The sequence below is a fragment of the Ammospiza caudacuta genome, chromosome 35 (genome assembly GCF_027887145.1).
Source record: "Ammospiza caudacuta isolate bAmmCau1 chromosome 35, bAmmCau1.pri, whole genome shotgun sequence".
Lineage (NCBI taxonomy): Eukaryota > Metazoa > Chordata > Aves > Passeriformes > Passerellidae > Ammospiza > Ammospiza caudacuta.
This window is the reverse complement of record NC_080627.1, coordinates 1,209,150-1,226,154: the sequence shown is the minus strand read 5'-3', so window position 1 is coordinate 1,226,154 and position 17,005 is coordinate 1,209,150. Positions and strand designations below refer to the sequence as shown.

At 56.0% G+C, this 17,005-nt stretch overlaps 2 protein-coding genes across 2 annotated transcripts in view; one reads left to right on the top strand and one right to left on the bottom strand.

The window, feature by feature from the left end:
- LOC131570466 (zinc finger protein 850-like) overlaps window positions 1–17,005 on the bottom strand; it is a 748,589-nt gene that overhangs the window by 266,359 nt on the left and 465,225 nt on the right. The gene's annotated exons all lie outside the window — the stretch shown is intronic.
- LOC131570539 (zinc finger protein neuro-d4-like) overlaps window positions 1–17,005 on the top strand; it is a 47,567-nt gene that overhangs the window by 16,211 nt on the left and 14,351 nt on the right. Inside the window, 4 exon segments of the mRNA XM_058822906.1 lie at window positions 3,183–3,281; window positions 5,166–5,262; window positions 10,132–10,257; window positions 15,152–15,202. Coding sequence (XP_058678889.1) covers window positions 3,183–3,281; window positions 5,166–5,262; window positions 10,132–10,257; window positions 15,152–15,202 — 373 coding nt within the window.

Sequence of the window (17,005 nt, the reverse complement as noted above, 5' to 3'; positions counted from 1 at the left end):
TGTCCGTCCGTGTGTCCATCTGTGTGTCCGTCTGCGTGTCCGTGTGTCCGTCCGTGTGTCCGTGCTGAGCACCGAGACCCCCGAGGAGACCCCCGAGCCACCGGTCAGTCTGTCCGTGTGTCCGTGTGTCCGTGTGTCCGTCTGTGTGTCCGTGTGTCTGTCCTTCCGTGTGTCCGTCTGTGTGTCCGTGTGTCCATGTGTCTGTCTGTGTGTGTGTCCGTCTGTCCGTGCTGAGCGCCGAGACCCCCGAGACCCCCGAGGAGACCCCCGAGCCGCCGGTCAGTCTGTGTGTCCGTCCATGTGTCCGTCTGTCCGCCCGTGTGTCCATCTGTGTGTCCGTGTGTCCGTCTGTGTGTCCGTCTGTGTGTCCGTCTGTCCGTGCTGAGCGCCGAGACCCCTGAGACCCCCGAGGAGACCCCCGAGCCGCCGGTCAGTCTGTCTGTCCGTCTGTGTATGTGTCCGTGTGTCCGTCTGCGTGTCCGTGTGTCCGTCCGTGTGTCCGTCTGTCCATGCTGAGCACCGAGACCCCCAAGGAGACCCCCGACCCACCGGTCAGTCTGTCTGTCTGTCTGTGTGTCCGTCTGTCCATCTGTGTGTGTGTCCGTCCGTGTGTCCATCTGTCCGTCCGTGTGTCCATCTGTCCGTCCGTGTGTCCGTCTGTCCATCTGTGTGTCCATGTGTCCGTCCGTGTGTCCGTCCGTGTGTCCGTCTGTGTGTCCACCCGTGTGTCCATCTGTCCCCCCCTGTGTCCGTCCGTGTGTCCATCTCTCCATCTGTCCGTGTGCGTCCGTGTGTCCGTGCCTCAGTTTCCCCCTAAACCTCTGATTTCCCCCAAATTCCCCCCCAAAAAATCCCCAAACTCCCCCCCAAAAATCCTGATTTTCCCCCCCAAATTCCAGATTTCCCCAAAATCCCCAATTTTCCCCCCAAAAAATCCCCAGTTTTCCCCCCAACCCCCGATTTTCCCCAAAATCTCAAATTCTTCCAAAATTCCCATTTTCCCCCGTAATCCCGATTTCCCTGAATTTCCCCAAAATCTCCAAACTCCCGATTTCCCCCAAAATCCCGAATTTCCCCCAAAATCCCCAATTCCCCCAAATCCTGATTTCCCCCCAAAAATCCCCCAAATCCCAATTTCCCCTGAATTTCCCCAAAATCTCCAAAATCCCAATTTCCCCCCAAATCCCTCAAATCCCGATTTCCCTGAAATCCCCCAAAAATCCCGAATATTCCCCAAACTCCCAAATCCCCGATTTTCCCCCCAAATTTCCCCCCAAAATCCCTGTTTTTCCCGACCTCCCGTTTATTTTCCCCCTTTATCCTGATTTCCCGGTTTATTTTCCTGATTTCGCGCCGTTTTTTCCCGATTTTCCCGGTTTATTTTTCTCATTTCCTGGTTTATTTTCCCAATTTCCCGTTGATTCCCCGTTGATTTTCCCGATTTCCCGTGGTTTTTCCCCGTTTTTCCCGATTTCCCGTGGTTTTTCCCCGTTGATTTTCCCGATTTCCCGCGGTTTTTCCCCGTTTTTCCCGATTTCCTGTGGTTTTTCCCGATTTCCCGTGGTTTTCCCCCGTTTTTCCCAATTTCCCACGGTTTTTCCCCGTTGATTTTCCCGATTTCCCACGGTTTTTCCCCGTTTTCCCCCGTTTTTCCCGATTTCCCGTGGTTTTTTCCTGATTTCCCGTGGTTTTTCCCCGTTTTTCCTGATTTCCCACGGTTTTTCCCCGTTTTTCCCCGTTTTTCCCTGTTTTTTCCCGATTTTCCCCGTTTTTCCCCGATTTTCCCCGTTTTTCCCCGTTTTTCCTGATTTCCCGTGGTTTTCCCCCATTTTTCCCGATTTCCCGTGGTTTTTCCCCGTTGATTTTCCCGATTTCCCGCGGTTTTTCCCCGTTTTTCCCGATTTCCTGCGGTTTTTCCCGCGGTTTTCCCCCGTTTTTCCCGATTTCCCACTGTTTCTCCCCGTTTTTCCCCGTTTTCCCCCGTTGATTTTCCCGATTTCCCGCGGTTTTTCCCCGTTTTTCCCGATTTCCCACTGTTTCTCCCCGTTTTTCCCCGTTTTTCCCGTGGTTTTTCCCGATTTCCCACGGTTTTTCCCCGTTTTTCCTGCGGTTTTCCCCATTTTTCCCCGCGGTTTTCCCCCGTTTTTCCCGATTTCCCGTGGGTTTTCCCCGTTGATTTTCCCGATTTCCCGCGGTTTTTCCCCATTTTTCCCGCGGTTTTTCCCGATTTCCCGCGGTTTTATTCCCGTTTTTCCTGCGGTTTTTCCCGATTTCCCACGGTTTTTCCCCGTTTTTCCCCGTTTTTCCCGATTTCCCGCGGTTTTTCCCACGTTTTCCCCGTTTTTCCTGATTTCCCGCGGTTTTTTCCCGTTTTTCCCTGTTTTTCTCGCGGTTTTTCCTGATTTCCCGCGGTTTTTCCCGATTTCCCGCGCTTTCTCCCCGTTTTTCCCTGTTTTTCTCGGTTTTTCCCGCGGTTTTTCCCGCGGTTTTTTCCCGATTTCCCGCGGTTTTTCCCCGTTGATTTTCCCGATTTCCCGTGGTTTTTCCCCGTTTTTCCGTGGTTTTTCCCCGTTTTTCCCGATTTCCCATGGTTTTTCCCCGATTTTCCCGAGGTTTTTCCCTGTTTTTCCCGATTTCCCGTGGTTTTTCCCGGTTTTCCCCGATTTCCCGCGTTTTTTCCTGGTTTTTTCCCGATTTCCCGCGGTTTTTCCCCGTTGATTTTCCCGATTTCCCACGGTTTTTCCCGATTTCCCGCGGTTTTCCCGCGGTTTTTCCCGATTTCCCGCGGTTTTTCCCCGTTTTTCCCCGTGGTTTTTCCCGATTTCCCGCGGTTTTTCCCGATTTCCCGCGGTTTTTCGCGGTTTTTCCCGATTTCCCGCGGTTTTTCCCGCTTTCCCGCGGTTTTTCCCGATTTCCCGCGGTTTTTCCCGTTTTTTTCCGCGGTTTTTCCCGATTTCCCGCGGTTTTTCCCGGTTTTTCCCGCTGTTTTTCCCAATTTCCCGTGGTTTTTCCCACTTTCCTGCGGTTTTTCCTGATTTCCCGCGGTTTTTCCCAATTTCCCGCGGTTTTTCCCGATTTCCCGCGGTTTTTCCCGATGTCCCGCGGTTTTTCCCCGTTTTTCCCCGCGGTTTTTCCTGATTTCCCGCGGTTTTTCCCGATTCCCCGCGGTTTCTCCCCAGAAGCCGCCCCCGGCCGAGTTCCCGCACGAGCCCGAGGGCCCCGAGGAGGCGGAGGAGGAAACCCCGCGCGGGGCCGGGAGGAGGAACCGCGCACGCGGAAAGGTCAGAGACACACGCGGGACACACCGGGACACACCGGGACGGACGGACACACGGACACACCGGGACACACCGGGGACACACCGGGACACACCGGGACGGACGGACACACGGACACACCGGGACACACCGGGGACACACGGACACACCGGGACACGGGGACACACGGACACACCGGGGACACGGGGACACACGGACACACGGACACACCGGGACACACCGGGACACGGACACACGGACACGGGGACACACCGGGACACACGGACACGGGGACACACGGACACACGGACACACGGACACACCGGGACACACCGGGACACGGACACGGGGACACACGGACACACGGACACACCGGGGACACACCGGGACACACCGGGACACACGGACACACGGACACACCGGGACACACGGACACCGGGACACACGGACACCGGGACAGACGGACACACGGACACGGGGATGGATGGACGGACACACGGACACGGGGATGGACACACAGACGGACACATGGACACGGGGATGGATGGACGGACGGACACACGGACAGGGGGACGGACGGACGGACACGGGGACACGGGGACAGGGGGACAGACACACGGACACCGGGACGGACACGGGCATGGAGACACGGACACGGGGACGGATGGACACGGGGACACGGGGACGGACGGACGGACACACGGACACGGGGACACGGGGATGGACGGACACACGGACACGGGGACACACGGACACCGGGATGGACACACGGACACGGGGATGGATGGATGGACGGACGGACACACGGACACGGGGACGCGGGGACAGACACACGGACACGGGGACGGACACACGGACACGGGGACGGATGGACGGACGGACACACGGACACAAGGATGGACGGACGGACACAGGGACACGGGGACGGACACGCGGACACATGGACACCGGGACGGACGGGGGGACGGACACGGGGACAGACGGACAGACAGACAGCCGGACCTGTGGACAGATGGGACAGACGGACAGCTGGGCAGCGGGACAGCTGGACAGACAGACAGCCGGACAGACAGACAGATGGGACAGACAGACTAGACGGACAGACAGACAGGCAGACGGACAGATGGACAGACAGACAGCTGGGCAGCGGGATAGCTGGGCGTGTGGACAGACAGACAGACAGCGGGATGGACAGACAGCTGGATAGCGGGACAGACGGACAGATGGGACAGACGGACACACAGACGGACACACAGATGGACAGACGGACAGCCAGACAGTGGGACGGACGGACGGACAGACACACAGACAGACAGACAGCCGGACAGTGGGATGGACGGACAGATGGGACAGATGGGCTGGGCAGCCGGACAGATGGGCAGACAGACGGACAGACAGACGGACGGACAGACGGACAGACAGACGGACGGACAGACGGACAGACAGACGGACGGACAGACGGACAGTCGGGCACACGGACAGACGGACGGACAGACGGACACACAGACGGACAGACGGACAGTCGGGCACACGGACAGACGGACGGACAGACGGACGGACACACAGACGGACGGACAGACGGACAGTCGGGCACACGGACAAACGGACGGACAGACGGACGGACGGACAGTGGGATGGACGGACAGATGGGACAGATGGGCTGGGCAGCCGGACAGATGGGCACACGGACAGACAGACGGACAGCCGGACAGTCGGGCACACAGACGGACGGACAGACGGACGGACGGACGGATGGATGGACAGATGGGACAGATGGGCTGGGCAGCCGGACATCCGGGCAGACAGACGGACGGACAGACGGGCACACAGACAGCCGGGCACACGGACGGGCACACGGACAGACGGACGGACGGACGGACGGACGCTCAGCCGTGTCCCCGCCCGCAGGCGCTGGGGCTGGTGATGAAGAGGAGGGCGGCGGCGGCGGCGGCGGCGGCGGCGGACGCGGGGCTGGAGGAGAGAGACAAACCCTTCGTGTGCGACGGTGAGCGCGGCCCCGCCACGGGGAACTGCGGGAGTCTGGGGGTCCCTGCCCTGGTTTGGGGCAATTGGGGGGAGTTTGGGGGTCCCTGCCCTGGTTTGGGGCAATTTGGGGGGAGTTTGGGGGTCCCTGTGTTAATTTGGGGGGTTTTGGGGAGAGTTTGGGGGTCCCTGCCCTGCTTCTGGGGGGTTTTGGGGGGAGTTTGGGGGTCCCTGCTCTGGTTTGGGGCAATTTGGGGGGAGTTTGGGGGTCCCTGTGTTAATTTGGGGGGTTTTGGGGGGAGTTTGGGGGTCCCTGTGTTAATTTGGGGCAATTTGGGGTCTGGGTTGGGGGTCCCTGCCCTGGTTTTGGGGGGTTTTGGGGAGAGTTTGGGGGTCCCTGCCCTGGTTTTGGGGCAATTTGGGGGGAGTTTGGGGGTCCCCGCCCTGGTTTTGGGGGGTTTTGGGGGGTTTTGGGGTCCCTTTGCCAATTTTAGGGCATTTTCGGGGGGGTTGGGGCTCTGGTTTTGGGGCATTTTGGGGGGTTTTGCAGAGTTTTGGGGGTCTGGTTTTGGGGAGGTTTGGGGGTCCCTGCCCTGGTTTGGAGGAATTTGGGGTCTGGTTTGGGGGTCCCTGTGTTAATTTGGGGGGTTTTGGGGGGAGTTTGGGGGTCCCTGCTCTGGTTTTGGGGGGAATTTGGGGTCTGGTTTGGGGGTCCCTGCCCTGATTTTGGGGGGTTTTGGGGGGTTTTGGGGTCCCTTTGCCAATTTTAGGGCATTTTCGGGGGGCTTGGGGGTCTGGTTTTGGGGGGGTTTTGGGGGGTTTTGGGGGGTTTTGGGGGATTTTGGGGTTTTGCAGAGTTTTGGGGGTCTGGTTTTGGGGAGGTTTTGGGGTCCCCGTCCTGTTTTTGGGGTGGTTTTGGGGTGAATTTGGGAGGTTTGGGGGTCTGGTTTTGGGGAGGTTTGGTGGGTCCCTGCCCTGGTTTTGGGGTGAATTTGGGGTCTGGTTTTCAGGGGGTCCCTGCCCTGATATTGGGGGGTTTTGGGGTCCCTTTGCCAATTTTTGGGCATTTTCAGGGGGCTTGGGGGTCTGGTTTTGGAGGGGTTTTGGGGGATTTTGGGGGGTTTCACAGAGTTTTCGGGGAGGTTTTGGGGGTCTGGTTTTGGGGGGTTTTGGGGGGTTTTGGGGGGTTTCACAGAATTTTGGGGGTCTGGTTTTGGGGAGGTTTGGGGGTCCCCGTCCTGTTTTTGGGGTGGTTTTGGGGTGAATTTGGGGGGTTTGGGGGTCCCTGCCCTGGTTTGGAGGAATTTGGGGTCTGGTTTGGGGGTCCCTGTGTTAATTTGGGGGGTTTTGGGGGGAGTTTGGGGGTCCCTGCTCTGGTTTTGGGGGGAATTTGGGGTCTGGTTTGGGGGTCCCTGCCCTGATTTTGGGGGGTTTTGGGGGGTTTTGGGGTCCCTTTGCCAATTTTAGGGCATTTTCGGGGGGCTTGGGGGTCTGGTTTTGGGGGGGTTTTGGGGGGGTTTTGGGGGGTTTTGGGGGATTTTGGGGGATTTTGGGGTTTTGCAGAGTTTTGGGGGTCTGGTTTTGGGGAGGTTTTGGGGGTCCCTGTCCTGGTTTTGGGGTGGTTTTGGGGTGAATTTGGGAGGTTTGGGCTCTGGTTTTGGGGTCCCCGTGCCCATTTGGGTTCTTTTGGGGGGGGGGGGTTTGGGGTCCCTGTCCTGTTTTTGGGGTGAATTTGGGGGGTTTGGGGGTCTGGCTTTAGGGGGGATTTTGGGGCGATTTTGGGGGGTTTGGGCTCCGCTTTGGGGGTCCTTGTCCCGTTTTTGGGGACCCTGGGCCAATTTTGGGGTTTTTGGGGGGGATTTTGGGGTCCCTGTGCCAATTTTGGGGTTTTTTGGGGGGGGATTTGGGGTCCCTGCCCTGGTTTTTTGGTCTTTTTTGGGTGGTTTTGGGGTCCTTGTGCCAATTTTGGGGTGTTTGGGGGGGATTTTGGGGTTCGTGTCCCATTTTTGGTGTTTTGGGGGTGGTTTTGGGGTCCCTGCCCTGGTTTTTTGGTGTTTTTTGGGGGGATTTGGGGTCCTTGTGCCAATTTTGGGGTGTTTGGGGGGGATTTTGGGGTTCGTGTCCCATTTTTGGTGGTTTGGGGGTGGTTTTGGGGTCCCTGTGCCAATTTTGGGTTTTTTGGGGTGGTTTTGGGGTCCCTGTGCCAATTTTGGGGTGTTTGGGGGGGATTTTGGGGTTCGTGTCCCATTTTTGGTGTTTTGGGGTGGTTTTGGGGTCCCTGTGCCAATTTTGGGGTTTTTTTGGGGGGATTTTGGGGTCCCTGCCCTGGTTTTTTGGTATTTTGGGGTCCCTGTGCCAATTTTGGGGTTTTTGGGATGGATTTGGGGTCCCTGCCCTGTTTTTTTGGTGTTTTTTTGGTGTGGTTTTGGGGTCCCTGTGCCATTTTTGGTGTTTTTGGGGTCCCTGTGCCAATTTTGGGTTTTTTGGGTGGTTTTGGGGTTCCTGTGCCAATTTTGGGGTTTTTGGGGGGGATTTTGGGGTTCGTGTCCCATTTTTGGTGTTTTGGGGTGGTTTTGGGGTCCCTGTGCCAATTTTGGGGTTTTTGGGGGGATTTTGGGGTTTGTGTCCCATTTTTGGGGTTTTTGGGGGGGATTTTGGGGTCCCTGCCCTGGTTTTTTGGTGTTTTTTGGGTGGTTTTGGGGTCCCTGTGCCAATTTTGGGGTTTTTGGGGGGATTTTGGGGTTCGTGTCCCATTTTTGGGGCTTTTTGGGGTGTCTGATCCGATTTTGGGGGTTTTGGGGTCCTCGGAGCCCAGTGAGTGACCGCTGACCCCGAGTGACCACTGAGTGACCACTGAGTGACCGCTCGGACATTGAGTGACCACTGAGTGACCGCTGACCCCGAGTGACCATTGAGTGACCGCTGAGTGACCGCTCGGACATTGAGTGACCACTGAGTGACCGCTGAGTGACCGCTCGGACATTGAGTGACCACTGAGTGACCACTCAGACCCCGAGTGACCACTGAGTGACCGCTGACCCCGAGTGACCACTGAGTGACCGCTCGGACATTGAGTGACCATTGAGTGACCGCTGACCCCAAGTGACCACTCAGACCCTGAGTGACCACTGGGACACAGTGACCACTGAGACACCGAGTGACCGCTGACCCCGAGTGACCGCTGACCCCGAGTGACCGCTCACACCCTGAGTGACCGCTGACCCCGAGTGACCGCTGACCCCGAGTGACCGCTGACCCTGACTGCTCACCCTGAGTGACCACTCCCTCCAAATGACCCCTTGGACCTTGAGTGAGCGCTCACCCCGAGTGACCACTGGCCCTGAGTGACCACTGACCATTGACTGACCACTGACCCTGAGTGACCATTGACCACTGACTGACCCCGAGTGACCACTGACCCTGAGTGACCACTGACCATTGACTGACCCTGAGTGACCACTGACCCTGAGTGACCACTGACCCTGAGTGACCCTGAGTGACCACTGACCATTGACTGACCCTGAGTGACCACTGACCCTGAGTGACCACTGACCCTGAGTGACCATTGACTGACCCTGAGTGACCACTGACCCTGAGTGACCACTGACCCTGGGTGACCACTGACCATTGACTGACCCTGAGTGACCACTGACCCTGAGTGACCACTGACCATTGACTGACCACTGACCCTGAGTGACCATTGACCACTGACTGACCCCGAGTGACCACTGACCCTGAGTGACCCCGAGTGACCACTGACCCTGAGTGACCCTGAGTGACCACTGGCCCTGAGTGACCGCTGACCGTGACTGACCACTCCCCCCAAATGGCCCCTTAGACCCTGAGTGACCACTGAGCCCGAGTGACCACTGAGCCCCAGTGCTCACTGACCCTGAGTGACCACTGACCATTGACTGACCACTGACCATTGACTGACCCCAAGTGCCCACTGACTGACCCTGAGTGACCATTGAGTGACCACTGACTGACCCCGAGTGCCCACTGACCATTGAGTGACCACTGACCATTGAGTGACCACTGACTGACCCCGAGTGCCCACTGACCATTGAGTGACCACTGACCACTGAGTGACCACTGACTGACCACTGACCACTGAGTGACCATTGACTGACCCTGAGTGACCCCGAGTGACCATTGACTGACCCCGAGTGACCACTGACTGACCACTGACCTGAGTGACCACTGACTGACCCTGAGTGACCCCGAGTGACCATTGAGTGACCACTGAGTGACCGTTTATCTTGCACAGTGTGCGGGAAGCGCTACAAGAACCGCCCGGGGCTCAGCTACCACTGCAGCCACACGCACCATTGACTGACCACTGACCTGAGTGACCACTGAGTGACCCCGAGTGACCACTGACTGACCACTGACCTGAGTGACCACTGACTGACCCCGAGTGACCATTGACTGACCACTGACCTGAGTGACCACTGAGTGACCCTGAGTGACCATTGACTGACCACTGACCCTGAGTGACCATTGACTGACCACTGACCCTGAGTGACCACTGACTGACCACTGACCTGAGTGACCACTGACTGACCCTGAGTGACCATTGACTGACCACTGACCTGAGTGACCACTGACTGACCACTGACCCTGACTGACCACTGACTGACCACTGACCCTGACTGACCACTGACTGACCCTGAGTGACCACTGACTGACCACTGACCTGAGTGACCACTGACTGACCACTGACCTGAGTGACCACTGACTGACCCTGAGTGACCACTGACTGACCCTGAGTGACCACTGACTGACCACTGACCCTGACTGACCACTGACTGACCCTGAGTGACCACTGACTGACCACTGACCTGAGTGACCACTGAGTGACCATTAACTGACCATTTACCCCTCACAGTGTGTGGGAAGCGCTACAAGAACCGCCCGGGGCTCAGCTACCACTACAGCCACACGCACGCGGCCGAGGAGGAGGGCGAGGAGCCGGGGGGGGGCGCGGGGCCCCCCCGCAGGAACCACCACCGGCGTGAGGGGGGAGGGGCAGCAACGGGGGGGGGGGCGGGGCCGTTTTTGGGGGTCTCTGATGGGTTTTGGGGGGGGGGTCTGGGAGGGTTTGGGGAGGTTTGGTGCCGTTTTTGGGGGTCTCTGATGGGTTTTGGGGGGTTTGGGGAGGGTTTGGGGAGGTTTGGTGCCGTTTTTGGGGGTCTCTGGGCCGGTTTTGGGGGGTTTTGGGAGGGGTTTGGGGGTCTCTGATGGGTTTTGGGGGGTTTTGGGAGGGGTTTGGGGGGGTTTGGGGGGGTTTGGGGAGGTTTGGTGCCGTTTTTGGGGGTCTCTGATGGGTTTTGGGGGGTTTTGGGAGGGGTTTGGGGGTCTCTGGGCCGGTTTTGGGGGGTTTTGGGAGGGTTTGGGGACATTTGGAGGGTCTGGGGTGGGTTTGGGGAGGGTTTGGGGAGGTTTGGTGCCGTTTTTGGGGGTCTCTGGGCCGGTTTTGGGGGGTTTTGGGAGGGGTTTGGGGGTCTCTGTTGGGTTTTGGGGGGTTTTGGGAGGGGTCTGGGAGGGTTTGGGGAGGGTTTGGTGCCGTTTTTGGGGGTCTCTGATGGGTTTTGGGGGGGGGGTCTGGGAGGGTTTGGGGAGGGTTTGGGGAGGTTTGGTGCCGTTTTTGGGGGTCTCTGGGCCGGTTTTGGGGGGTTTTGTCCCCTTTTTGGGGGTCTCCGATGGTTTTTGGGGGGTTTTGGGAGGGGTTTGGGGGTCTCTGATGGGTTTTGGGGGGTTTTGGGAGGGGTTTGGGGGGGTTTGGGGGGGTTTGGGGAGGTTTGGTGCCGTTTTTGGGGGTCTCTGATGGGTTTTGGGGGGTTTGGGGAGGGTTTGGGGAGGGTTTGGTGCCTTTTTTGGGGGTCTCTGGGCCGGTTTTGGGGGGTTTTGGGAGGGGTTTGGGGGTCTCTGATGGGTTTTGGGGGGTTTTGTCCCCTTTTTGGGGGTCTCTGATGGTTTTTGGGGGGTTTTGGGAGGGGTTTGGGGGTCTCTGATGGGTTTTGGGGGGTTTTGGGAGGGGTCTGGGTGGGTTTGGGGAGGGTTTGGGGAGGTTTGGTGCCGTTTTTGGGGGTCTCTGGGCCGGTTTTGGGGGGTTTTGGGGGGGGTTTGGGGGTCTCTGATGGGTTTTGGGGGGTTTTGGGAGGGGTTTGGGGGTCTCTGTTGGGTTTTGGGGGGTTTTGGGAGGGTTTGGGGAGGGTTTGGGGAGGATTTGGTGCCGTTTTTGGGGGTCTCTGGGCCGGTTTTGGGGGGGTTTGGGAGGGGTTTGGGGGGGTTTGGGGAGGTTTGGTGCCGTTTTTGGGGGTCTCTGATGGGTTTTGGGGGGGTTTTGGGAGGGTTTGGGGAGGGTTTGGGGAGGTTTGGTGCCGTTTTTGGGGGTCTCTGGGCCGGTTTTGGGGGGTTTTGTCCCCTTTTTGGGGGTCTCTGATGGTTTTTGGGGGGTTTTGGGAGGGGTTTGGGGGTCTCTGGGCCGGGTTTGGGGGGTTTTGGGAGGGGTTTGGGGGTCTCTGATGGGTTTTGGGGGGTTTTGGGAGGGGTCTGGGAGGGTTTGGGGAGGGTTTGGGGAGATTTGGTGCCGTTTTTGGGGGTCTCTGTTGGGTTTTGGGGGGTTTTGGGAGGGTTTGGGGAGGGTTTGGGGAGGATTTGGTGCCGTTTTTGGGGGTCTCTGATGGGTTTTGGGGGGTTTTGGGGGGGTTTGGGGAGGGTTTGGGGAGGTTTGGTGCCGTTTTTGGGGGTCTCTGGGCCGGTTTTGGGGGGGTTTGGGGGGGTTTGGGGGGGTTTGGGGAGGTTTGGTGCCGTTTTTGGGGGTCTCTGATGGGTTTTGGGGGGGGGTCTGGGAGGGTTTGGGGAGGGTTTGGGGAGGGTTTGGGGAGGGTTTGGTGCCTTTTTTGGGGGTCTCTGGGCCGGTTTTGGGGGGTTTTGGGAGGGGTTTGGGGGTCTCTGATGGGTTTTGGGGGGTTTTGGGAGGGGTTTGGGGGGGTTTGGTGCCGTTTTTGGGGGTCTCTGTTGGGTTTTGGGGGGTTTTGTCCCCTTTTTGGGGGTCTCTGATGGTTTTGGGGGGTTTTGGGAGGGGTTTGGGGGTCTCTGGGCCGGTTTTGGGGAGTTTTGGGGGGGGTTTGGGGGTCTCTGATGGTTTTGGGGGGGTTTGGTGCCATTTTTGGGGATCTCTGATGGGTTTTGGGGGGTTTTGGGAGGGGTCTGGGAAGGGTTTGGGGAGGTTTGGTGCCTTTTTGGGGGTCTCTGATGGTTTTTGGGGGGTTTTGGGAGGGGTTTGGGGGTCTCTGGGCCGGTTTTGGGGGGTTTTGGGAGGGTTTGGGGACATTTGGAGGGTCTGGGAGGGTTTGGGAAGGGTTTGGGGAGGTTTGGTGCCGTTTTTGGGGGTCTCTGATGGTTTTTGGGCGGTATTGGGAGGGGTTTGGGGATCTCTGGGCCGGTTTTGGGGAGTTTTGGGAGGGGTTTGGGGGTCTCTGATGGTTTTGGGGGGGTTTGGTGCCATTTTTGGGGATCTCTGATGGTTTTTGGGGGGGTTTTGGGAGGGTTTTGGGGGGGTTTGGGGAGGGTTTGGGGAGGTTTGGTGCCTTTTTGGGGGGTCTCTGTTGGGTTTTGGGGGGTTTTGGGAGGGGTTTGGGGGTCTCTGGGCCGGTTTTGGGGGGGTTTTGGGAGGGTTTTGGGGACATTTGGAGGGTCTGGGGAGGGGTCTGGGAGGGTTTGGGAAGGGTTTGGGGGGTTGGTCCCCTTTTTGGGGGTCTCTGGGCCGGTTTTGGGGGGTTTTGGGAGGGTTTGGGGACATTTGGAGGGTTTGGGGAGGGGTCTGGGAAGGGTTTGGGGAGGTTTGGTGCCTTTTTGGGGGTCTCTGATGGTTTTGGGAGGGGTTTGGGGGTCTCTGTGCTGGTTTTGGGGGGTTTTGTCCCCTTTTTGGGGTGTCTGTGCTGGTTTTGGGGGGGGTTTGGGGGGGTTTGAGGGGGGTCTGGGGGGTTTTGAGGGGGATTTGGGGGATTTTGAGTGGGTATGGGGGGGATTTGGGGGGTTTGGTCGCCTTTTTGGGGGTCTCTGGGCCGGTTTTGGGGGGTTTTGGGAGGGTTTGGGGACATTTGGAGGGTCCGGGGTGGGTTTGGGGAGGGGTTTGGGGGGGTTCTCTGTTGTTTTGGGGGGTTTTGTCCCTTTTTTGGGGGTCTCTCTGCTGGTTTTGGGTGGGTTTGGGGGGGTTCTCTGTTGTTTTGGGGGGTTTTGTCCCTTTTTTGGGGGGTCTCTCTGCTGGTTTTGGGGGGCTTTGGGAGGGATTTGAGGGGTTCGGGGAAGTTTAGGGGGGATTTGGGGCTGTTTGGGGGGTTCTGGGGTGGGTTCAAGGGGGATTTGAGGGGGGTTTGGGGGTTTGGGAGGGTTTGGGGCGTTTAGGGGACATTTGGGGATTATTTGGGGGTGAGTTTAGGGCGATTTGAGGGGGGTTTGGTCCCATTTTTGGGGGGTTTTGGGAGGGTTTGGGGGTTTCGGAGGGGGTTGGGGGCGTTTCCATCCCTTTTTGGGGGTGTCTGCGCTGGTTTTGGGGGGGTTTGGGGCGCTTTGGGGGGGCTCTGGGCCGGCTTTGAGGGGGTTTGGGAGTTTTGAGGGGGATTGGGGGCGGTTTTGGGGGGCTTGGGTGAGATTTGAGGGGGATTTGGGGGGGTTTGTGCTGATTTTGGGGGGTTTTGGTCCCATTTTGGGGGGTTTTGGTCCCATTTTGGGGGGTTTGGTGCCGATTTTGGGGAGTTTGTGCCGATTTTGGGGGGTTTTGTTCCCATTTTGGGGGGTTTTGTGCTGATTTTGGGGGGTTTTGGTCCCATTTTGTGCTGATTTTGGTCCCATTTTGGGGGTGTTTGTGCTGATTTTGGGGGGTTTTGGTCCCATTTTGGGGGGGTTTGGTCCCATTTTGGGGGGTTTTGTGCTGATTTTGGGGGGTTTTGGTCCCATTTTGGGGGGTTTTGGTCCCATTTTGGGGGGTTTGGTCCCATTTTGGGGGGTTTTGTGCTGATTTTGGGGGGTTTTGGTCCCATTTTGGGGGGTTTGGTCCCATTTTGGGGAGTTTGTGCTGATTTTGGGGGGTTTTGGTCCCATTTTGGGGGGTTTTGGTCCCATTTTGGGGGGTTTTGGTCCCATTTTGGGGGGTTTGGTCCCATTTTGGGGAGTTTGTGCTGATTTTGGGGGGTTTTGGTCCCATTTTGGGGGGTTTGGTCCCATTTTGGGGGGGTTTGTGCTGATTTTGGGTGGTTTTTGTCCCATTTTGGGGGGTTTGTGCTGATTTTGGGGGTTTTGGTCCCATTTTGGGGGGTTTTGTGCTGATTTTGGGGGGTTTTGGTCCCATTTTGGGGGGTTTTGGTCCCATTTTGGGGGGGGTTTGTGCTGATTTTGGGGGGTTTTGGTCCCATTTTGGGGGGTTTGGTGCCGATTTTGGGGTGTTTGGGCTGATTTTGGGGGTTTTGGTCCCATTTTGGGGGGTTTTGGTCCCATTTTGGGGGGTTTGGTCCCATTTTGGGGGTGTTTGTGCTGATTTTGGGGGGTTTTGGTCCCATTTTGGGGAGTTTTGGTCCCATTTTGGGGGGTTTTGGTCCCATTTTGGGGGGGTTTGGTCCCATTTTGGGGGGGTTTGTGCTGATTTTGGGTGGTTTTTGTCCCATTTTGGGGGGTTTGTGCTGATTTTGGGGGGTTTTGGTCCCATTTTGGGGGGTTTGTGCTGATTTTGGGGGGGTTCAGGGTGGTCTGTGCAGGTTTTGGGGGGCTTTGGGGCAGTTTTGGTCCCATTTTCGGGGGTTTTTGTCCCATTTTGGGGGGTTTGGGGGTACCTGTCCCCGTTTTGGGGGGTTTGGGGTTGGTTTGGGGGGGTCTTCACCCCCTTTTTTGTGCCTTTCTTCCCCCAGAGTTTTACAAAGAGTTCAACTGGGCCCCCGAAAACCAGCGCAGGAACACAGGTACCCCAAAACCCCAAAATTCACCCCAAAATCCCTCAAAATCACCCCAAAATGCCCCAAATTCACCCCAAAATCCCCAAATACACCCTAAAATGCCACAAATTCACCCCAAAACGCCCCAAATTCACCCTAAAATGCCACAAATTCACACCAAAATCCCCAAATACACCCCAAAATCCCCAAATACACCCCAAAATACCTCAAAATCACCCCAAAATCCCCAAATTCACCCCAAAATGCCCCAAATTCACCCCAAAATGCCCCAAATTCACCCCAAAATCCCAAAATTCACCCCAAAATACCTCAAAATCACCCCAAAATCCCCAAATTCACCCCAAAATGCCCAAATTCACCCTAAAATGCCACAAATTCACCCCAAAATGCCCCAAATTCACCCCAAAATCCCCAAATACACCCCAAAATGCCACAAATTCACCCCAAATGCCCCAAATTCACCCTAAAATGCCCCAAATTCACCCCAGAATGCCCCAAATTCACCCCAAAATGCCCAAATTCACCCCAAATACCCCAAATTCACCCCAAAATCCCCAAATACACCCCAAAATGCCCAAATTCACCCTAAAATGCCCCAAATTCACCCCAAAATCCCCAAATACACCCCAAAATGCCCAAATTCACCCTAAAATGCCCAAATTCACCCCAAAATGCCCAAATTCACCCTAAAATGCCCCAAATTCACCCCAAAATCCCCAAATACACCCCAAAATGCCCAAATTCACCCTAAAATGCCCCAAATTCACCCCAAAATCCCCAAATACACCCCAAAATGCCCAAATTCACCCTAAAATGCCCTAAATTCACCCCAAATGCCCCAAATTCACCCTAAAATCCCACAAATTCACCCCAAAATACCTCAAAATCACCCCAAAATCCCAAAATTCACCCCAAAATGCCCCAAATTCACCCCAAAATCCCCCTAAGTTCACCCAAATTTACCCCAAAATCATCCAAAATCCCCCAAATCCCCTCCAAAATCCCCCAAATTCACCCCAAATCTCCCAAAATCTCCCAAACTCACCCCAAATCCCCCAAAATTCGCCCAAAATCCCCAAATCCCCCCAAAATCTCCCCAAATATCCCAAACTCACCCCAAAATCCCCCAAATTCACCCCAAAATCCCCAAATCCCCCCAAAATCCAAAAATATTGTGGGATTTTTTCCGAAATTTTTGGGGTCCCACCCCACATTTTGGGGCTGTCTGGGGGATTTATTTCGGGGAGCTCAGGAGATTTTGGGGTTGGGGTTTTTTTGTTCATTTTTGGGGTCTTTTGTGGGGTTTTTTTTGTTCATTTTTGGGGTCTTTTGTGGGGCTTTTTTGTTCATTTTTCGTGTGGTTTTGATGATTTTATTTGGGGTTTTTTTGGGTTTTTTTTTGCAGAATTTTTTTCGCGGTCCCCCCCCCACATTTTGGGGGTGTCTGGGGGGGTTTTTTTGGGGAGACTCAGGAAATTTTGAATTTCTTTGAGGACCTTTTGTGCGGGGTTTTTTGGTTCTTTATTTTTTTTTATTTTTTCGTGTATTTTAGTGGTTTTTTGGATTTTTTTTGTGGGGTTTTTTTTGATTCTTTTTTTTATTTATTTTTATTTTTTCGTCGATTTTAGTGGTTTTTTGATTTTTCCTTGTGGGGTTATTTGGTTCTTTTTACTTTTATTTTTTCGTGTATTTTAGTGGTTTTTGGATTTTTTTTGCGGGGTTTTTTGGTTCTTTTTATTTTTATTTTTTAGTGTATTTTAGTGGTTTTTGGATTTATTTTTGCAGGATTTTTTGGTTCTATTTTTTAAT